This window comes from Haliotis asinina, chromosome 5 (genome assembly GCF_037392515.1).
Source record: "Haliotis asinina isolate JCU_RB_2024 chromosome 5, JCU_Hal_asi_v2, whole genome shotgun sequence".
NCBI lineage: Eukaryota > Metazoa > Mollusca > Gastropoda > Lepetellida > Haliotidae > Haliotis > Haliotis asinina.
The window spans coordinates 26,501,235-26,522,661 of NC_090284.1; the positions used below are offsets into that span (position 1 = coordinate 26,501,235).

The following is a 21,427-nucleotide window of genomic DNA, read 5'->3' on the forward strand; positions in this document are numbered from 1 at the left end:
GTGGTCGGGGTCGGGGTCGGGGTTGGGGTGGGTTGGGTTGGGATGTGTGTGTGTGTGTGATGATTTTAGGGATTGGGGATGGGGCGTCATTTGGTTCTGGGGAGGCAATGGGGTCAGCAATTGTGTACACATACACTAGGGGGTGGGTTGGGGGTCTGGTGGTAGGGGTAGGGGGTAGCAAATTTATACACATGCACTAGGGGAATCAGCAATTTTGTACATAAAAATATTAAAATATATATGCTTAAAATTATGGAAAGTGGGAGGCGATGTGTGGGGTCATTGACTTTGAACATGACGTGCAAGAGCGGACCACTTTCTTTGTACGTACCTTGTAGGTGATGGTGTGGGGCATTCACATGGAACATGCTTCTCAATAAAAATGAAAATTTACGAACGGTACCTTAATTACGTAGGACAGTGTATAAAGGTAGACAACTGATTATTCTAAATATGGCATCGTAACCTTTAATTCGTTCTGTCCTTATAGATAGATCTGGAAATAGTTTGTTAATTTTGTGAACAATTCTCATTTGTACAAGTTAAACCACGAACAATTATCAATAACTGGCAATGGATTCGTGCGTAAAATATCATTTGATTGCGTCCCTTGAATCAGAGCTCTTCCCTGATGAGATATGTTTTTACAGAAATAAACATTTGCTAATACACGCTACCCTCTGAACATTCTAGGCATGCTCGGAGATCGCAGCTTCCTCCCACCAGTCACTGACATGTCTCAAAATACACGTCATCGTTAACCAGTGTTGTATAACACATTTATACTTAGGAGATGTTGTTATTGTTGGTTACAAGTCGTCTCGTTGAGGGACATCAGCAGAGGTTTGACTAGCGGTATGCAACCTGTTGTCTACAATGTGTTGAAAGAGTTATATTGATCATTTCCACATGCGAATTTTGAAAAGATGTGGCATATTGTACATAGCCAGGGAAATGTTACTAAAATGTTTACTTAGTGTTGATTTGTCGTACGGAATTGAAAGTGAACATTGTATTGATCATTATGAAGGGTTATAACTATATAAACAATATCATATGATATCGTCTTGCAAAATGTATGATTCATTGATTGTATAGTAAAGGCAACACTTGTTTTATAAACTTTAACTAAGTCAATGTAAATTGTAATGACAGAGACCAAAAAAGCTTGCGTGATCTCCAAGTATTATGTTTGTACCATATTCAGTCTAGCAAAGCAAATCAACTTTAAGCTACCCATTTGGCACCTTTTAAGTTAACCAGTGTAATCATCAGTGTCATCATCAACTAGCATCAGCATCTCAACAAACAGTGTTTTGACTGGCTTGGAGAGAACGTGTTGACAACCAGGGCAATCTTCATGAATTCTCATATTTGATCGTTTCATGATTACCCAAACATTTCACAGTGCAAAGTTGTACATGTGTGTAAAAATGTCTGTACAGTTATATACTTCAGTATACAGTAATGATACAACATATTGTTCACAACAATACAGTTCAGTTACTAAACAAAACTAATTTTTCAGACTCATTGAAAGAAATAATGTCCCATAATGGTCATGCTTTATGTTTTTTAAGCATAAGTCAACAACAAAAACCAATGGCAAATTCACTGAACCTCTTTACTGTATATCCTTTGTTATGACATAGGTACTGCTTCACACAGCCAGAATAACCCTGAACACAAGTAAAACCTGTCAAAATGATAGTTTCAGGACGCGACCGACAAATCACGAAACGGAGCTGAGAAATCTCTGAAGATAGCTGAGCGTGTTTCAAGTATCCCTGACATTGTTTCCAATAGGGGCTTTGTGATTATGTTACTACCACTAAACTATCGATATAACTACAATTGTTTCGCGAGTGGGCTGCGTTTGTTTACATTTGAGGTGCAATTCCTTCAAATTTGCCGTAATTCCTTCCATTACTTAGGGAGGCCTTATTGAGGTATGATGTCATGCAATCAGAAACCATATTGTATTTCTTATCATATTAAATTTGTCTCTGATGCAATCAACCAAGGTATATTTGTTTTAGTTTTATTTGATGAACTACAGTTCAAGCCAAACCAATTGTTTCTTCTGTGTTGTAGATGGATGATATGTACAAGGCCATCGGGGCAATGTTGGCTATGCTCTTCTTTGTGGTGTACCTGTCCCGCTTGTACAGACGATACCGACTCAGACACTATGAAGTGCCCGTGCGAGATATACGGAAGGGGCATCGATGGTTCATGGTGGACCTGTTCACAGAGCCCACATACTGCAACATTAGTGGTTACCACATCATTCACGGTGCCAGGTGTGACTCCTGCGGCATCAGTGTGGATGACCACAACATGAGAGCAGCAGACAAGAAGTTCAAATGTAAACAGGTGTGCATTAAGGGGGAGGTAATGCATCACCAGTGGATTCCGGGTAACCTCCCCTTGTGCAGTGTCTGTGATGTGTGTGGTGAAGACTGTGGCAACTCCCCAGAGCTGTGTGATCGGCGATGTTGCTGGTGTCAGCGAACCGTCCATGATGACTGTACACCCTCCACTGATATCTGTGATATGGGGGCCAACTGTAAAGAAATTGTACCTCCAAACTGCCTTGAACTTAAGTGGGTTGGGCTCAAAGGTCGTAAACATCTCATTGTGAAGTCTGTCCGCAAACCTTCCATTCCAGAATGGTCTCCTCTGATTGTCATAGCTAACAGGAAGAGCGGGAACAATGATGGGGAACATGTTCTGCAAGCATTCCGTGCAATACTGAACCCAGCCCAGGTATGTTCATTCATGTGAGTTTAGACCTGTGAACATCCAAGTTAGAAATGTTCTTCACTATCCCATGCTTGTTGTAAGAGGCAACTAACGGTATCAGATGGTCAGACTCATTCTCTTGGTTGACACATGTCATCGTTTCCCATTTGTGTAGATTGATGCTCATGCTGTTGATCACTGGAATGTCTGGTCCAGACTTGATTATTTGCATACTGCTGCCAGATAGCTGGAATGATGCTCACTCACTCACTCGCTCACTCACTCACTACCTCACTCACTCACTCACTCACTCACTTTATAGTCTTTGCCCTACTCCTTATAGGCCCAGGGATAGAAAAGGTTGATCAGGTTTAAATGTACAAAGGCAATGGAAGTGAACAACATGACTTGAAAAGAACTTCAATTACATCCTCTCTTTGCAATCAATTAGATATATTTCATTATTTGTGTTCATGTGTATAGACAGAAATGCACTGTACAAAATGCAGTCATGATCCTGTGTATTGTGTTGCTAGGTGATAGATCTCCATGACATTCCCCCAGAGAGTGGCCTTGAGTGGTGCCATCTCCTCCCTCTCATCCCAGTGCGTGTCCTAGTGTGTGGGGGCGATGGCACCATTGGCTGGGTCCTGAAGTCTATAGAGAAACTACAGTTCAAGGTATATTTGCTTCCACCCTAGACATATACTAATCAGTGCACCCACAATGCTTTCAAACCCAAATTTTGGTATATATATATATATCAATTTCAACTATTCTTGTTGCAAATTTTGTATTATTTTCTGGACATTTTCTTAACGTATACAAATGACTAAATATATGTGTCTGAATGGAATCACCCAGCAAGCAGTTCTGGACTATGAAGTATGTATGATTGTCTGATGATATGTTTTGGTATATGTCCTGTGTCATGTTCCAGAACCCCCCACGGGTGTGTATACTGCCACTCGGCACGGGAAACGACCTTTCTCGGGTGCTGGGATGGGGTGAAGGCTACACAGGCGATGTGCAGGTCACAGATGTGTTGTCTCAGTTGAAGAAGGCTCACCCCGTATCCCTCGACAGGTCTGTGTGTGAGCATAATGTTAGTGATACAGTTGTATAAGGCCCTCCCCGTAGCCCTCGACAGGTCTGTGTGTGAACATGATGTTAGTGAGACAGTTGTATAAGGCCCACCCCGTAGCCTTCGACAGGTCTGTGTGTGAACATAATGTTAGCGATGAAGTGGAATGAAGTTCACCTGGAAGCCCTCGACAGGTCTCTGTGTGAGTGAACACAATGCTGCATTATGGATCATTGGTTGTGTTCATATATGTGTATTCAGTATGTAAAGGACACAGGAAGTGCATCATTTGAGTGTGTTAGGGATACATCATTTAAGTGTGTTCGATACTTCATTTGAGCTTGTTCCATACATCATTTGAGTGGGTTCGATGCATGATTTCAGTGGGTTCGATGCATGATTTCAGTGGGTTCGATGCATTATTAAGTGTTCGATGCATCTTTTGAGTGTGTTCGATAAATCATTTGAGTGTGTTCAATATATCATTTGAGTAAGTTTGATACATCATTTGAGTAAGTTTGATACATCATTTGAGTGTGTTCCAACTGTGTTAGGGATACATTATTTGGCTGTGTCTCCACTGTGTGAGGGATACATCATTTGTGTGCATTCCCACTGTGTGAGGGATGCATCATTTTAGAGTGTTCCCACTGTGTGAGGGACCTGTGAAGGTCCCAGGGTAGTATAGGCCTTCAGCAACCCATGCTTGCCGTTATAGGTGACTATGCTTGTTGTAAGAGGCGACTAATGGGCTCAGTTGGTCAGACTTGCTGACTTGGTTGACACATGTCATCAGTTCCCAATTGCACAGATTGATGCTTATGTTGTTGATCACTGGATTGTCTGGTTTTTACAGACCGCCACTATATAGCTGGAATATTGCGGAGTGCGGCGTAAAATAAAAACTTATTCACTCACTCACTCACTGTGTGAAGGATATATCATTTCAGTGTTCCCATTGTGTGAGGAATCGATCATTTCAGTGTTCCCATTGTGTGAGGGATCGATCATTTCAGTGTTCCCATTGTGTGAAGGATACATCATTTCAGTGTTCCCATTGTGTGAGGGATCGATCATTTCAGTGTTCCCATTGTGTGAAGGATCCATCATTTCAGTGTTCCCATTGTGTGAAGGATCCATCATTTGAGTCTGTTGATACATCATTAGAATGTGTTGATACATCATTAGAGTGTATTGGTACATCATTTGAGTGTGTTGATGATGCATCATTAGACTGTTATCCCCCCGTCTGTAATCGTTTTGTTTCTGGGGCATAACTCAGAAACCGTTCAATATTTTTTTACCAAATTTGATAGATATAGTAATCTCAGCCTATGGTTGTGCCTTTTGCTATTTACAGATTTTTGGCATTTATATTTTTTTTGTTTTTCCATGGAACATTTTGGTGTTAGTCTTATGGTGGGGTATGTTTCATTTCCGGAGCAGGACTCAAAAGCAGTTCAATATTTTTCTGCACGACTTGGTAAATATATCAGTAAGAAGCTGAAGTGGTGCCTTTTGCTATGTACAGGTTTTTGTGATTTATTATTTTCTCGGTTTCCATAGAAACGTTTCGGACATGATCTCAAAATGGAGGGATGGGCTTCGTTTCCGGAGCAGAACTAAAAAACCATTCAATATTTTTCTGCAAAACTTGGTAGATATATCAATCAGAACCTAAAGTGGTGCCTTTTGCTATTTACAGGTTTTTGTGATTTATTATATTTGCTCGGTTTCCATGGAAATGTTTCAGACTTAGTCTCAAAATGGTGGGATGGGCTTCGTTTCCGGAGCAGAACTCAAAAACCATTCAATGTTTTTCTGCAAAACTTGGTAGATATATCAATCAGAACCTGTAGTGGAACTTTTGCTATATACAGGATCTTGTGATTTATTATTTTCTTGGTTTCCATGGAAACCTTTCGGACCTAGTCTGAAAAGTGAGAAGTGTGTTTCATTTCCAGAGCAGAACTCTAAAACTTCTAAATATCTGTTAGTAAAACTTTCTAGATATGTGTGGCAGAATCCAAAGTAGTGCCTTTTGGTTTTTAAAGGTTTTTGTGATGTATTATTTTCTTGGTTTCCATGGAAACATTTCAGACTTAGTCTCAAAATGGAGGGGTGGGCTTCATTCCCAGGGCACGACTCAAAAACCATTTCATGTCTGTCAGCAGATCTTGGCAGATATATGAGACAGATCTTGAAATTATGACTTTGCTGGTTACAGATATATAGAATTTATAACTTTCAATAATTCCATGGAAACAATTCTTAAAAAACAATGAGTAACTCTCAGATTATTTGTCCTTTCAAACATGTGGTGGCTGGGGGGATATGTCATCTTCTGATGACTCTTGTTCAATACATCATTTGAGTGTGTTGATACGTCGTGTGTGTTGAAACATCATTTGAGTGTGTTCAATACATCATGCGAGTGTGTTGATACATTGTGTGTTGCTACATCATGTGGGTGTGTTCAATACATCATGCGAGTGTGTTGCTACATCATGTGGGTGTGTTGATACATCATGTGGGTGTGTTGATACATGATGTGGGTGTGTTGATACATGACGTGGGTGTGTTGATACATCATGTGGTTGTGTTCAATACATCATGTGAGTGTGTTGCTACATCATGTGGGTGTGTTCAATACATCATATGAGTGTGTTGATACATCATGTGTGTTGCTACATCATGTGTGTGTGTTTCTACATCATGTGAGTATGTTGCTACATCATGAGAGTGTGTTGCTACATCATGTGTGTTGCTACATCATGAGAGTGTGTTGCTACATCATGTGAGTGTGTTGCTACATCATGTGGGTGTGTTGCTACATCATGTGAGTGTGTTGATACATTATGTGTGTTGCTACTTCATGAGAGTGTGTTGCTACATCATGTGGGTGTGTTCAATACATCATGTGAGTGTGTTGATACATCATGTGTGTTGCTACTTCATGAGAGTGTGTTGATACATCATGAGAGTGTGTTGCTACATCATGTGTGTTGCTACATGATGTGAGTGTGTTGCTACATCATGTGAGTGTGTTGCTACATCATGAGAGTGTGTTGCTACATCATGTGTGTTGCTACATCATGAGAGTGTGTTGCTACATCATGTGAGTGTGTTGCTACATCATGTGGGTGTGTTGCTACATCATGTGAGTGTGTTGATACATTATGTGTGTTGCTACTTCATGAGAGTGTGTTGCTACATCATGTGGGTGTGTTCAATACATCATGTGAGTGTGTTTCTACATCATGAGAGTATGTTGCTACATCATGAGAGTGTGTTGATACATCATGTGTGTTGCTACATCATGAGAGTGTGTTGCTACATCATGTGAGTGTGTTGCTACATCATGTGGGTGTGTTCAATACATCATGTGAGTGTGTTGATACATCATGTGTGTTGCTACTTCATGAGAGTGTGTTGATACATCATGAGAGTGTGTTGCTACATCATGTGTGTTGCTACATGATGTGAGTGTGTTGCTACATGATGTGAGTGTGTTGCTACATCATGTGAGTGTGTTGCTACATCATTTGAGTGTGTTGATACATCATGTGTGTTGCTACATCCTATGAGTGTGTTGCTACATCATGTGAGTGTGTTCAATACATCATGTGAGTGTGTTGATACATCATGTGTGTTGCTACATCATGTGAGTGTGTTCAATACATCATGTGAGTATGTCGATACATCATGTGAGTGTGTTCAATACATCATGTGAGTGTGTTCAATACATCATGTGAGTGTGTTGCTGCATCATGTGAGTGTGTTGCTACATCATGAAAGTGTGTTGCTACATCATGAGAGTGTGTTGCTACATCATGAGAGTGTGTTGCTACATCATGTGAGTGTGTTGCTACATGATGTGGGTGTGTTCAATACATCATATGAGTGTGTTGATACATCATGCGTGTTGCTACATCATGAGAGTGTGTTGCTGCATCATGTGAGTATGTTGATACATCATGTGGGTGTGTTCAATACATCATGTGAGTGTGTTGCTACATCATGAGATTGTGTTGCTACATCATGTGAGTGTGTTGCTACATCATGTGAGTGTGTTGCTACATCATGTGAGTGTGTTGCTACATCATGTGAGTGTGTTGCTACATCATGTGAGTGTGTTGCTACATCATGTGAGTGTGTTGCTACATCATGAGAGTGTGTTGCTACATCATGTGAGTGTGTTGCTACATCATGAGAGTGTGTTGCTACATCATGTGAGTGTGTTGCTACATCATGTGAGTGTGTCGATACATCATGTGTGTGTGTTGCTACATCATGTGAGTGTGTTGCTACATCATGTGAGTGTGTCGATACACATGAGAGTGTGTTGCTACATCATGTGAGTGTGTTGCTACATCATGTGAGTGTGTCGATACATCATGTGTGTTGCTACATCATGTGAGTGTGTTGCTACATCATGTGAGTGTGTTGATACATCATGTGTGTTGCTACATCATGTGAGTGTGTTGCTACATCATGAGAGTGTGTTGCTACATCATGTGAGTGTGTTGCTACATGATGTGAGTGTGTTGATACATCATGTGAGTGTGTTGCTACATCATGTGAGTGTGTTGCTACATCATGTGAGTGTGTTGCTACATCATGTGAGTGTGTCGATACATCATGTGTGTGTGTTGCTACATCATGTGAGTGTGTTGCTACATCATGTGAGTGTGTTGCTACATCATGTGAGTGTGTTGCTACATCATGTGAGTGTGTTGCTACATCATGTGAGTGTGTTGCTACATCATGAGAGTGTGTTGCTACATCATGTGTGTGTGTTGCTACATCATGTGAGTGTGTCGATACATCATGTGTGTGTGTTGCTACATCATGTGAGTGTGTTGCTACATCATGTGAGTGTGTCGATACATCATGAGAGTGTGTTGCTACATCATGTGAGTGTGTTGCTACATCATGAGAGTGTGTTGCTACATCATGTGAGTGTGTCGATGCATCATGTGAGTGTGTTGCTACATCATGTGTGTGTGTTGCTACATCATGTGAGTGTGTCGATACATCATGTGAGTGTGTTGCTACATCATGTGAGTTTGTTGCTACATCATGTGAGTGTCGATACATCATGAGAGTGTGTTGCTACATCATGTGAGTGTGTTGCTACATCATGAGAGTGTGTTGCTACATCATGTGAGTGTGTTGCTACATCATGTGAGTGTGTCGATGCATCATGTGAGTGTGTTGCTACATCATGTGAGTGTGTTGCTACATCATGTGTGTGTGTTGATGCATCATGTGAGTGTGTTGCTACATCACATGAGTGTGTTGTTACATCATGTGAGTGTGTTGATACATCATGTGTGTGTGTTGCTACATCATGTGTGTTGCTACATCATTTGTGTGTGTTGCTACATCATGTGTGTTGCTACATCATGTGAGTGTGTTGCTACATCATGAGAGTGTGTTGCTACATCATGTGAGTGTGTTGCTACATCATGTGAGTGTGTTGCTACATCATGTGAGTGTGTTGCTACATCATGTGAGTGTGTTGCTACATCATGTGAGTGTGTTGATGCATCATGTGAGTGTGTTGCTACATCATGTGTGTGTGTTGCTACATCATGTGAGTGTGTTGCTACATCATGTGAGTGTGTCGATACATCATGAGAGTGTGTTGCTACATCATGTGAGTGTGTTGATACATCATGTGAGTGTGTTGATGCATTATGTGAGTGTGTTGATACATCATGAGAGTGTGTCGATACATCATATGAGTGTGTTGATACATCATGTCAGTGTGTTGATACATCATGTGTGTTGATACATCATATGAGTGTGTTGATACATCATGTGAGTGTGTTGATACATCATGTGAGTGTGTTGATACATCATCTGAGTGTGTTGATACATCATGTGAGTGTGTTCAATTAGTTACTTGTACCTGCCAAAGAAGTCAATAGTATGTGAAAGGAATCTAGTTCCAGGACTGGGGCACCACATAAAAAGCCTATTTGTATCCTGTTGTTATTTGACAAGCAATGAAGACAGCAGTCACAGACTATTGCAGCTCATGTTCACGCCTTGTATGATTTTACTGATGCTTCACTGTCTCCAGCAGTCCGGTATTGGGAGCACTGAAATTGATGAGATATTTTGATTGACAACTTTCAGATGGAAAGTTGAGATCAGTCATGAGAAACACTTTGGAATATCAGTGCCCAAGCTGAAAAGGGTAAGTGTAATTTTCAACCTCTCATGTACTGTGTGACAATGAAAGTGTTCTAGTGCCAGTGTTTGAGTGTCAGTGTAATTAATGCCTTGTGTGTGAGCTGGGTGTATTACACTTACCATTAAGTAACAGCTTGATATACAGGATAAAGTTAAACAGGCAGATGTACAAAGTTTTGTCTGGAAACTGAATATAATTTGAGATGAGCAATGAATAGAATGAACTTAATGCCCTTTTGAAAATCAGCTCAGGAAGTTTTGTTTTTTTAAATATAATTTGCATTTTACCTTCAGGTAATGATGATGAACAATTACGCCTCTATTGGTGTTGATGCACTAGTCACCCTCAACTTTCACAAGCGCAGGGAAAGCTGGCCATGGTTGTTTGCTAACAGACTCATCAACAAGGTGGGTACTCTCAACACATGACAGACATACACATGATGTGGATTCATTTGTATGACATTTAGTTTTTACAGAGCGCATGCAGACAGGCAAACAGACAGACAGACACACACAGACACACAGACACACACACACACACACACACAAGAATTCTTTTATCTGAAGTTTTCAATTTAGCAGTAGGAGAAAAAGAGTTACCTCCCTTGAATCATTCTTGATGTTGTTAGTCCAGAATTCAAGAGTGATCTAGTAATATTAAAACCAGATGTGCATACTGTGGGTGAAGTGTTTGTAGGTTAGTCAGATCTGTCATGTGTGATAAGGCTTGTCTATTATTTCTGATTTGACTGTGAATTGCTGACAGTTCTGCAAATTTTGAAGCAAGTTAATACTTAGTACAATCAAGATTAGTACCCAGCACACAGAATGCCTTTCAACTTTACTCTGCTTGTTTTTCCATGCTAAAGCTAAGGAATTTTGTTTCATAATGGGTTCTTGGGCAACGACTTTTTTAAAACAAGCGACTTCTTTCATCCGTTATGACAAAAGTAGGCTATTTAGGTGTAAAAAAAAGTGCTTTTTTTCAGGTCTGAAAGCAGCAAGAAAATGTCTTTTTGCGCACATTTGCTGTTGTGGCAATGACTGTGAAAAAAGAATATCTAAAAAAACATTAGTTGAGATAACTTGAAAACATGTTATTTCATTCACACATATGTTCCAGGTTTGTGTTAAACCAATTTCTGCCTTACTTTAGTGATTGTTGAATGAGCTACTGTGATTGACCCCATTATCAAGGATGAATGTATAAGTGTATTTGAAAACGTTGTGGTGTCTTTAACAGATGCTGATGCTACATTAAACTGCTTCAAGATTATTCAAAGAATGTGTGCTAATACCCTCAGAACAAAACGTGACATACACCAAGCAATTATATTAATTGAGTGCATTATAACATTCCTTCCCACCAAGGAAGTCCAACATGTGGTTGCACTCTTTCATCATGCCTACTGCAACACAGTGCTTGAACACCCTTAACACATGTTGGTTCTTGTGAAAGAAAACCTGCATTGTTTATGTCATTTTCTCAGAGTTTATATGTTTAAATATTTGGAGATGTTTTGGTGTCTGTTATAGTTGAAACAATGTTTGATATTTATGTAGGCATATATTAGAAGCAAATTTGAATTTTAGGCCTTAGTAAATTTTAAGAACACATTTGAAAATATTTGTTTGTATGGTGTGGTGTGTATTTCACCACTGTGTAGTATTCCTGACATGACACTATGGTGTGTGTTTCACCACTGTGTAGTATTCCTGACATGACACTATGTTGTGTATTTCACCACTGTGTAGTATTCCTGACATGACACTACGGTGTGTATTTCACCACTGTGTAGTATTCCTGACATGACACTATGTTGTGTATTTCACCACTGTGTAGTATTCCTGACATGACACTATGGTGTGTGTTTCACCACTGTGTAGTATTCCTGACATGACACTGTGGTGTGTATTTCACCATTGTGTAGTATTCCTGACATGACACTACGGTGTGTATTTCACCACTGTGTAGTATTCCTGACATGACACTACGGTGTGTATTTCACCACTGTGTAGTATTCCTGACATGACACTATGGTGTGTGTTTCACCACTGTGTAGTATTCCTGACATGACACTGTGGTGTGTATTTCACCATTGTGTAGTATTCCTGACATGACACTACGGTGTGTATTTCACCACTGTGTAGTATTCCTGACATGACACTATGTTGTGTATTTCACCACTGTGTAGTATTCCTGACATGACACTACGGTGTGTATTTCACCACTGTGTAGTATTCCTGACATGACACTACGGTGTGTATTTCACCACTGTGTAGTATTCCTGACATGACACTATGTTGTGTATTTCACCACTGTGTAGTATTCCTGACATGACACTATGTTGTGTATTTCACCACTGTGTAGTATTCCTGACATGACACTATGTTGTGTATTTCACCACTGTGTAGTATTCCTGACATGACACTATGGTGTGTATTTCACCACTGTGTAGTATTCCTGACATGACACTATGTTGTGTATTTCACCACTGTGTAGTATTCCTGACATGACACTATGTTGTGTATTTCACCACTGTGTAGTATTCCTGACATGACACTACGGTGTGTATTTCACCACTGTGTAGTATTCCTGACATGACACTATGGTGTGTATTTCACCACTGTGTAGTATTCCTGACATGACACTATGTTGTGTATTTCACCACTGTGTAGTATTCCTGACATGACACTATGTTGTGTGTTTCACCACTGTGTAGTATTCCTGACATGACACTACGGTGTGTATTTCACCACTGTGTAGTATTCCTGACATGACACTGTGTTGTGTATTTCACCACTGTGTAGTATTCCTGACATGACACTATGGTGTGTGTTTCACCACTGTGTAGTATTCCTGACATGACACTATGTTCTGTATTTCACCACTGTGTAGTATTCCTGACATGACACTATGGTGTGTATTTCACCACTGTGTAGTATTCCTGACATGACACTATGTTGTGTATTTCACCACTGTGTAGTATTCCTGACATGACACTATGTTGTGTATTTCACCACTGTGTAGTATTCCTGACATGACACTATGTTGTGTATTTCACCACTGTGTAGTATTCCTGACATGACACTATGGTGTGTGTTTCACCACTGTGTAGTATTCCTGACATGACACTATGTTGTGTGTTTCACCACTGTGTAGTATTCCTGACATGACACTACGGTGTGTATTTCACCACTGTGTAGTATTCCTGACATGACACTATGTTGTGTATTTCACGACTGTGTAGTATTCCTGACATGACACTATGTTGTGTATTTCACGACTGTGTAGTATTCCTGACATGACACTATGGTGTGTATTTCACCACTGTGTAGTATTCCTGACATGACACTATGTTGTGTATTTCACGACTGTGTAGTATTCCTGACATGACACTACGGTGTGTATTTCATCACTGTGTAGTATTCCTGACATGACACTATGTTGTGTATTTCACCACTGTGTAGTATTCCTGACATGACACTACGGTGTGTATTTCACCACTGTGTAGTATTCCTGACATGACACTATGTTGTGTATTTCACCACTGTGTAGTATTCCTGACATGACACTATGTTGTGTATTTCACCACTGTGTAGTATTCCTGACATGACACTATGTTGTGTATTTCACCACTGTGTAGTATTCCTGACATGACACTATGTTGTGTATTTCACCACTGTGTAGTATTCCTGACATGACACTATGGTGTGTATTTCACCACTGTGTAGTATTCCTGACATGACACTATATTGTGTATTTCACCCCTGTGTAGTACGTTTGGCACAACACTAAGGTGTGTATTTCCCACTGTGCAGTATTCCTTACATGATACTATGTTGTGTATTTCACCCCTGTGTAGTACATCTGGCACAACACTAAGGTGTGCATTTCACCCCTGTGTAGTACATCAACATGACACTGCAGTGTGCATTTGACCCCTGTGCAGTACACCTGGCATAACACTACAGTATGTATTTCACACCTCTTTAGTACAACGACATGAGACCTGTGAAGGTCCCGAGGTAGAATAGGCCTTCAGCAACCCATGCTTGCCATAAAAGGTGACTATACTTGTTGTAAGAGGCGACTAACGGGATCGGATGGTCAGACTCACTGACTTGGTTGACACATGTCATCGATTCCCAATTGCGTAGATCGATGCTCATGTTGTTGGTCACTGGACTGTCTGGTCCAGACACGATTATTTACAGACCGCCGCCATATAGCTGGAATATTGCTGAGTATGGCGTAAAACTAAACTCACTCACTCACTCACATTGACATGACTCAAGGGTGTGCATTTAACCCCTATGCAGGACATCTGACATGACAGAGTGTTGAATGTATTTCACCCCTGTGCAGTACACCTGACATGACACTACAGTATGTATTTCACCCCTGTGCAGTACACCTGACATGACACTATGGTGTGTACTTTACCCCTGTGTAGTACATCTGACATGACACTACTGTGTGTATTTCACCCCTGTGCAGTACATGTGGTATGAGACTACACTGTGCATTTTACTCATGTGAAGTACACCTGATATGACACCACTGTGTGTATTTCACGCCTGTGTAGTACACCTCACATGACACTACTGTGTGTATTTCACCCCAGGGCAGTACACCTGACTTGACAGTACAGTGCGTATTTCACCCACATATAGTATTACTGACATGACACTACAGTGTGTAATTCACCCCTGTGTAGTACACCTGACATGACACTACGGTTTGTTTTCACCCCAGTGTAGTACACCTGACATGACATTACTATGTGTATTTCACCCCAGGGTAGTACACCTGACATGACAGTACAGTGCGTATTTCACCCCTGTGTAGTACACCTGACATGACATTACTATGTGTATTTCACCCCTGTGACGCACACCTGACATGACACTACAGTGTGTATTTTAAACCTGTGTAGTATTCCTGACATGACACAGCAAGTCTGATGTCCGTAATGACCATGAGACAGTGCCTGAGTGACATGTGCGAATGGGAATGCGTCAGCCCAGGGCAGGTAACATTACTCCAGGATGCAGGCTGCATCACATTGACCTACTACCATGTGACTGCATGTGTCTGACTCACAATCGGAAAACCGTATATGCACACACAAACAGCTTCTGTTTGGGGAAAACAGTTGCATTTTCTTATTTAGCTGTTAAAAATACCAGTGTTTTTAATAGGATGAGTCACTTTCCTTAGTTTGGTTTGTTTGATCATTGGTGCACCTGGTTCTTGAATCCAACTATTAAGATATGACTGTATATTCTTTATTGTCTGAAACTGACTGATATATCTGATGTTTGGCTTGTGGAATGTTCCTGAAACATCCAGAATGATTCATAATTAGGAATGTTGAGCTGTTTAAGGTGCAGTGATCACAGACTTGACCTATGTCTGTCAGGTAGTACTTGGCACCAATTGCTAATGTCTACATTCTTAGAAAGGTTTCTAACAATCTGCCTCATATTATGTTGTCTTGGTTAAGCTATGGTTTCAAAAATTCTGTCAAATATGAATACAGACATGCTTAAGAGTAGACACTTTATCTAAACTACAGAGTTGGGGAGCATGTTTCACAGTTGGGGTCTAGGTTAGAATTGATCTTCAGTAACCAATGCTTATTGGAAAAGGTGACTAATGATAGGTGGTGGTCATGCTTGCTGACTTGATTGACCCAGGTCATTGTATGCCAATTGTGTAGATGGATGCTCATATACTTGATCACTGAACTGTCTGGTCCAGACTTCATTATTTACAGACCACGTCCTTATAGCTGGAATATTGCTGAGTGGGGAATAAAACTAAACTCACTCAGAGTAGTTGCACTTGCTTCAATATAGGCAGAGAAGAGTTCATGTGAGAAGAGAATGTGTCCTTGAGAGTATGTTTTGACTCCAACAGGTGATTCACAACAGTCTTTGTCACATTCAAGAGGAAATGATGATGCTCACATTAATAACACTTTGTTCTGATGTGCACTACTTGCAAAACAAATACCCATTAAAGAGTATGATTCTTAAGGCATCTCTTGAAGCCCTTGTGCAGAGGTCTGGTATCAGATGCCGACATTAAACTGACATCATGCAGACTTCTTTTTCTTGAAGGTTGTGTTGCGTTCATCTGTATGATTGAAGAAAAAATGTTCTGTCCTGGTGCTATGTATTTTGAACGATGTCTGCACAGTTTTAGCAAATACCAGGCATATATTTTTGTCATAAAAGTGCCATTTATTCCTGATTCCTGTCAAGCATAGGCTATCAGCCATGAAGAACCTTTTCAAGTCACCCTGGAAGACACTAGTGGTTGATAGTTTTTTCTAAAAAAAATGTTGCTTTCATTAAGCAAAGCATCCAAATTGACAAACTATGTCACCTTCAGCAATTCCAGAGTAATTTAGAATTGAAATGTGAGAAAGGCAGAAAATATAAGACAAACAAGCGAGGTTTTTCAGTGAAGATTGTTCCTCCTCAGGGAGTCCTATTCAGTACAGGAACCAGAAGTGTTAGCCCAGAACAAAGGTGTTTGTACATCATTTTCTTCCAGCATTGGTGAGAAGCAAGTGACAATAAGCAATGAAGTGTGTAAGCAGAGATGCCTTAAGTGGGTGAAAGAGAAACAGGTGTGAGATATGACAGGACTTTAACAGTAAAACACCAGGAGGATGAAGCCAGTGTGTCCCTTGGTGATAGACACAGCAGCATACCCCTCTCGTGTTGGTGTCTGCTCTGGGGGGTCCTGTTTCAGTCCCCTCCCCTTCCAGGATCATCAGCAATCAACACTTAGCAGTCTCCTAGTTCCTCCATTATCTGCCAGCAGCAAGATTTATGCTGTCTTTTATTGACCATGGTCCTGTAAGCTTGAGTCAGGTTGCATGGAATGAGTCTGGAGTTCTTTGTAGCAGTGATGAGATATTACAGAGACCCCTGATGACCTGAAAAGTCTACTTTCTAAAATTTGTGAGCACGAATGCCTGGCATAGTGATAAGGGCCTAACACTTTCTACAGGGTTCCTGCGGTATTTATGGGTCATTAGGAGTCAGTATTTGGTAAACCATACAGAGGTGCCATCTGTGTTCCACTCATCTCATTTGCAATACATTACAGTTTATCTTTATTATGGAGAAAGCTTTTATTGTACCGGTAATTGCCTACAGATGATTGATATCTTGTATAAGACCTCATCAGTTATGCAGTTAAGATGTTTTGGTATAGTTTGGTCATTGTATGCATCAGGGTGGACAGATGTTTAGATGTTTAGTCAGTATTGTTAATACTCACTATAATTTGTTTCTCTGTTTTTATCAGTGTTTGACCTGTGAAGGTCCCAGGGTAGAATAGGTTTTCAGCCACCCATGCTCGCCATAAATGGCGACTATGCTTGTTGTAGTGGGATCTAACGGGACTAACGGGATGGGGTTGTCAGACTCACTGATCTGGTTGACATGTCATCAGTTCACAATGGTGCTGCTCGATGCTCATGTTGTTGATCACTGGATTTTTTTGTCAAGACTCGATCATTTACAGACCGCTGCCATATAGGTGGAATATTGCTGAGTGCGGCACAAAATGAATTCACTTATCATTGTTTATGTGGTTATTATGTGTAAGTGACTCTGGGTATTAGACATCACCTTCTCAAGGTATTGAGTTTTGATATCTCGAGGTATTAAGTATCAATTATTTCTGTTTATCTAATAGTATTGCAATAGTTGGGTCACTATAGACTATCGCTATTGCAATAGTTGTTTTCCCTTCAGTAGTCAGCCTAGGCATTAAGTATTCATGATTGGGTATTTAGTACCCATGAGTCAAGGTATTGACGGGACACACAGACTTACTCTCAGAGCTCGAGTAATACTGGAGTTGTGTTATCATTCGGCCTATCTACATCTGTCTGCCTCTTCATCTGATTATCAACATTGACCTACATCCAAGACTGACCGTTGTCCGTGAAAGACTTAGTTGAACTGTTTCTCACTGAAAACCAAGACTTTGGTGAGTTGATATTATATTTGTGACCCATTAGTTTAGGCTTGACTCAGTTGTACTAGAAACCTCTATTGTGAATCGTTGTATCTTGCTCTTTGGTCAGTACATATTAATGAATTTTAGACTTGTCAGTGTTATGTTTTGGTGGTTGCTGGAGGGGATCTCTTATACCTTTTGTCATGCCAAAATTAACCGTAACCTATTGCATAGCATTCCATTAAGAAACAGTGGCAATATTCTATAAAATACAAATATAAACACAAAAGGTACAAAGATATAGTAAAACACATAGATGATATATATTTTAGCATAGCACATTTAGTATCCTTTAGTCCATGTATTAAGTATCTACGTATCATGAGTCAACTTCATAAGCATCAAGGTTGTCGAGTTGTTATGTTGTCAGGATTAAGTATGCTTAAATAATCAACACATTTCTTACAAAAAGTCAGCATTAATTGAGATGTTTCTTGTTATACTTGCTGTGTTTGACACACAAATCTGTTCACTGCTGTCTTGATACAACACATGTAAAAATCGTCTTTAGACACATTCCTTATCTTGTATAGTCAGACTCCAAATAATATCAAACTATGAGGTTTCATCAGATGTTTCTTTAAGAGTTTTTCCATGCAGATTAATTTGGTCCAAATGTTATTACATGCTGGCCTGTAGCCTGTAATTGACACTGCAGTGGGAAGGGCTATAAATCAACAGCTGATTACCCCCAGCAGCAGCAAGCCATCTTGACTGCATGAAGCCATGGAAACATGACCAGCAAAGAAATGTTGCTACATTTAAGAAAATGATTACATTTTCAAGCTTTTAAAGTTTGATTTAAAATCATTCCTGTTTCTTGCTGTGATGTAAGTCTGGGTGATCCTCTTTGTGTGCTTCTGTTAGTGGAGAGTCCTGGAAAGTGTCCATTCTCTGTCAGGCATGCTCTTTCTTCAGTTTTTTTTTTTTTGTAAGCATTCCTTCTTATTTGTGGGGATGAAAAATTGACAAAAGTAGATTAAAGGTAGTTCAGTCAAGCTGTGTTTGGATTTATGAATATCGATAGAAGAAATGTTCAGACTATTCAGATTTTTATAATGAATCCTTGGTAACATTGATGATGTTAAATATATATCATTTTTGAGTGGATGTAACTCTATGCATTCTAAACAGAGCCGTTCATGCATGTTGTCAAAGCACACTCTAAGGCAGACAACTACATGTGATTCTGACCAAGAAGTATGAATGAATGAGCTGCAAGAAGCAAGAATCTTTTCCCACATTTTCTCAACAAGTGGTTCCTGTCACTGTTCGGTATCCCATGGCCCCTCCCCAGTACATACACCATGGGAATCGCAGATACCCTCCTGCCCTCCTCTGTATCGTTTATGGTGTCCCCAAATATGAATCTCCACATGGCACCTGTCCCCAACTGCCAGATATATCTGTCCCCCTGTGATCCTTGGGCCCTCCCCAAACACTCTGTTTATAGCATTTCAAAATTTATAAACAAAATCTGACAAATATTTGTGCCCCAGGGTGAGTTTCCCAAGCTATTTTGCTGCTTAACTGGCCATGTTTATTTGGATAGAGGCATGCTGATAAGAAGTGGCTAGATGATGTTAGAAAGAGCAGTCATTTCATCAGCGTTACTACAGACATGAGCTTTGTTGTAATCCACATTGCATAATCAGCACTAGCTGTGATGTCAATAAGGTCTTGTTAGGATTCATACCAAACCTGCTGTAGACTCTGTTGAATATTCACTGATGTGTGTGTAGTAGGAATTGGCTGGTATTCACTAAGCTGTGTGTAGTAGGAATTGGCTGGTATTCACTAAGCTGTGTGTAGGAGGAGATGGCTGGTATTCACTAAGCTGTGTGCAGTAGGAATTGGCTGGTATTCACTAAGCTGTGTGTAGGAGGAGATGGTTGGTATTCACTAAGCTGTATTCACTAAGCTGTATGTAGTAGGAGATGGCTGGTATTCACTAAGCTGTATGTAGTAGGAGATGACTGGTATTCACTAAGCTGTGTGTAGCAGGAGATGACTGGTATTCACTGAGCTATGTGTAGCAGAAGGTTGCTGGTATTCGCTAAGCTGTATGTAGTAGGAGATGACTGGTATTCACTAAGCTGTGTGTAGCGCAGGAGGTGGCTGATATTCACTGAGCTATGTGTAGCAGAAGGTGGCTGGTATTCACTAAGCTGTGTGTAGCGCAGAAGATGGCTGGTAATCACTAAACTGTGTAGCAGGAGATGGCTGGTATTCATTAAGCTGTGTGGAGGAGGAGATGACTGGTATTCATTAAGCTGTGTGTAGCAGGAGATGGCAGGTATTCACTAAACTGTGTGTAGCAGGAGATGGCTAGTACTCACTAAACTGTGTGTAGCAGGAGATGGCTGGTATTCACTCAGCAGGAGTTGGTATTTATTAAGCTATCAGTAGTTAGTATGGCAGTACACACATCTAGATGCTGTAGAACTCATGATATCAACCACTGGTTTACAGCAACAAACCCAGCAGTTTACATGGCACCTATATGTTTAGATGGAGCATGGTGAGGTACACTAATAAATGTAGACTAATGCCTAGTCTCTGAATACTGGTTAAAATATCTTTGATTGTAGCAAATAACCCTTTTTAAATTGAAGAGGAACCCCCAGGGCAACCAGAGATCTGGACCTAAACCTAAGGAAATCTAGACTTGCTTAATTTCTTGCGCTAGTATTGCAGGGAGGGCTAGACAGTAGAGAAAAAAATGTGGTTCAGGGATTGTGAGACAGACTGTAATAAATGTGAAGGGGAATGATGCCATTAGTGGTAGACGTCAGTAATCTCTTTACCATTAGCTCAGATACTTCTTGTGATTTTCATAGTCATTGCCAACCTGAGTGGTGTTGACATCAGTGGCTTCATGGTGCTAAATGCTGATGAGAAGTTCACAAACCCCATTCAATTCCAGATGCCCCTTGTCATCAGTGCTTAGTCTAACTTGGCAGTCTAATTGAAAGAGTTGAAAAGATGTTTGATATTTGTGCTGATTTGCTTTGAGTGTGCTATGTAGCATTGCCAAAAAACTCCATGTCACTCAGATACTTGATTGTCATCTCTGTTCATGCTCAAGATATGGGGGATGTATCCTTTGTGATGGGATTATATGGAGTTCCACACTGTTCTTTGGTATCACAGTTGTAACCACTCCTTATCTTCGGGCAAGCTATTAGTCTCCTTCAACATGAGAAGACTGCAATCTCAATTCTTGTCATTGAAAAACATCCAGTGAAACCTGATTCTACCCGATTCTGGGTTAAACTGTCTTTGTCTGCGAGGCAAAGGTGGTGTGGGTTGAATGACCTGGTTGATGGGAAGAGAGAGTA

The 21,427-nt window shown here is 40.3% G+C and overlaps 1 protein-coding gene across 1 annotated transcript in view; it reads left to right on the forward strand.

The window, feature by feature from the left end:
* The first annotated feature begins 613 nt into the window (after positions 1-613).
* The window catches only part of LOC137284504 (diacylglycerol kinase epsilon-like), a 58,113-nt gene continuing 37,299 nt past the window's right edge, over positions 614-21,427 (forward strand). Inside the window, exons 1-6 of the mRNA XM_067816329.1 lie at positions 614-855; positions 2,095-2,769; positions 3,282-3,425; positions 3,686-3,831; positions 9,977-10,037; positions 10,328-10,441. Coding sequence (XP_067672430.1) covers positions 2,095-2,769; positions 3,282-3,425; positions 3,686-3,831; positions 9,977-10,037; positions 10,328-10,441 — 1,140 coding nt within the window. The 5' untranslated portion in view covers positions 614-855. The remainder of the gene's footprint in view (positions 856-2,094; positions 2,770-3,281; positions 3,426-3,685; positions 3,832-9,976; positions 10,038-10,327; positions 10,442-21,427) is intronic.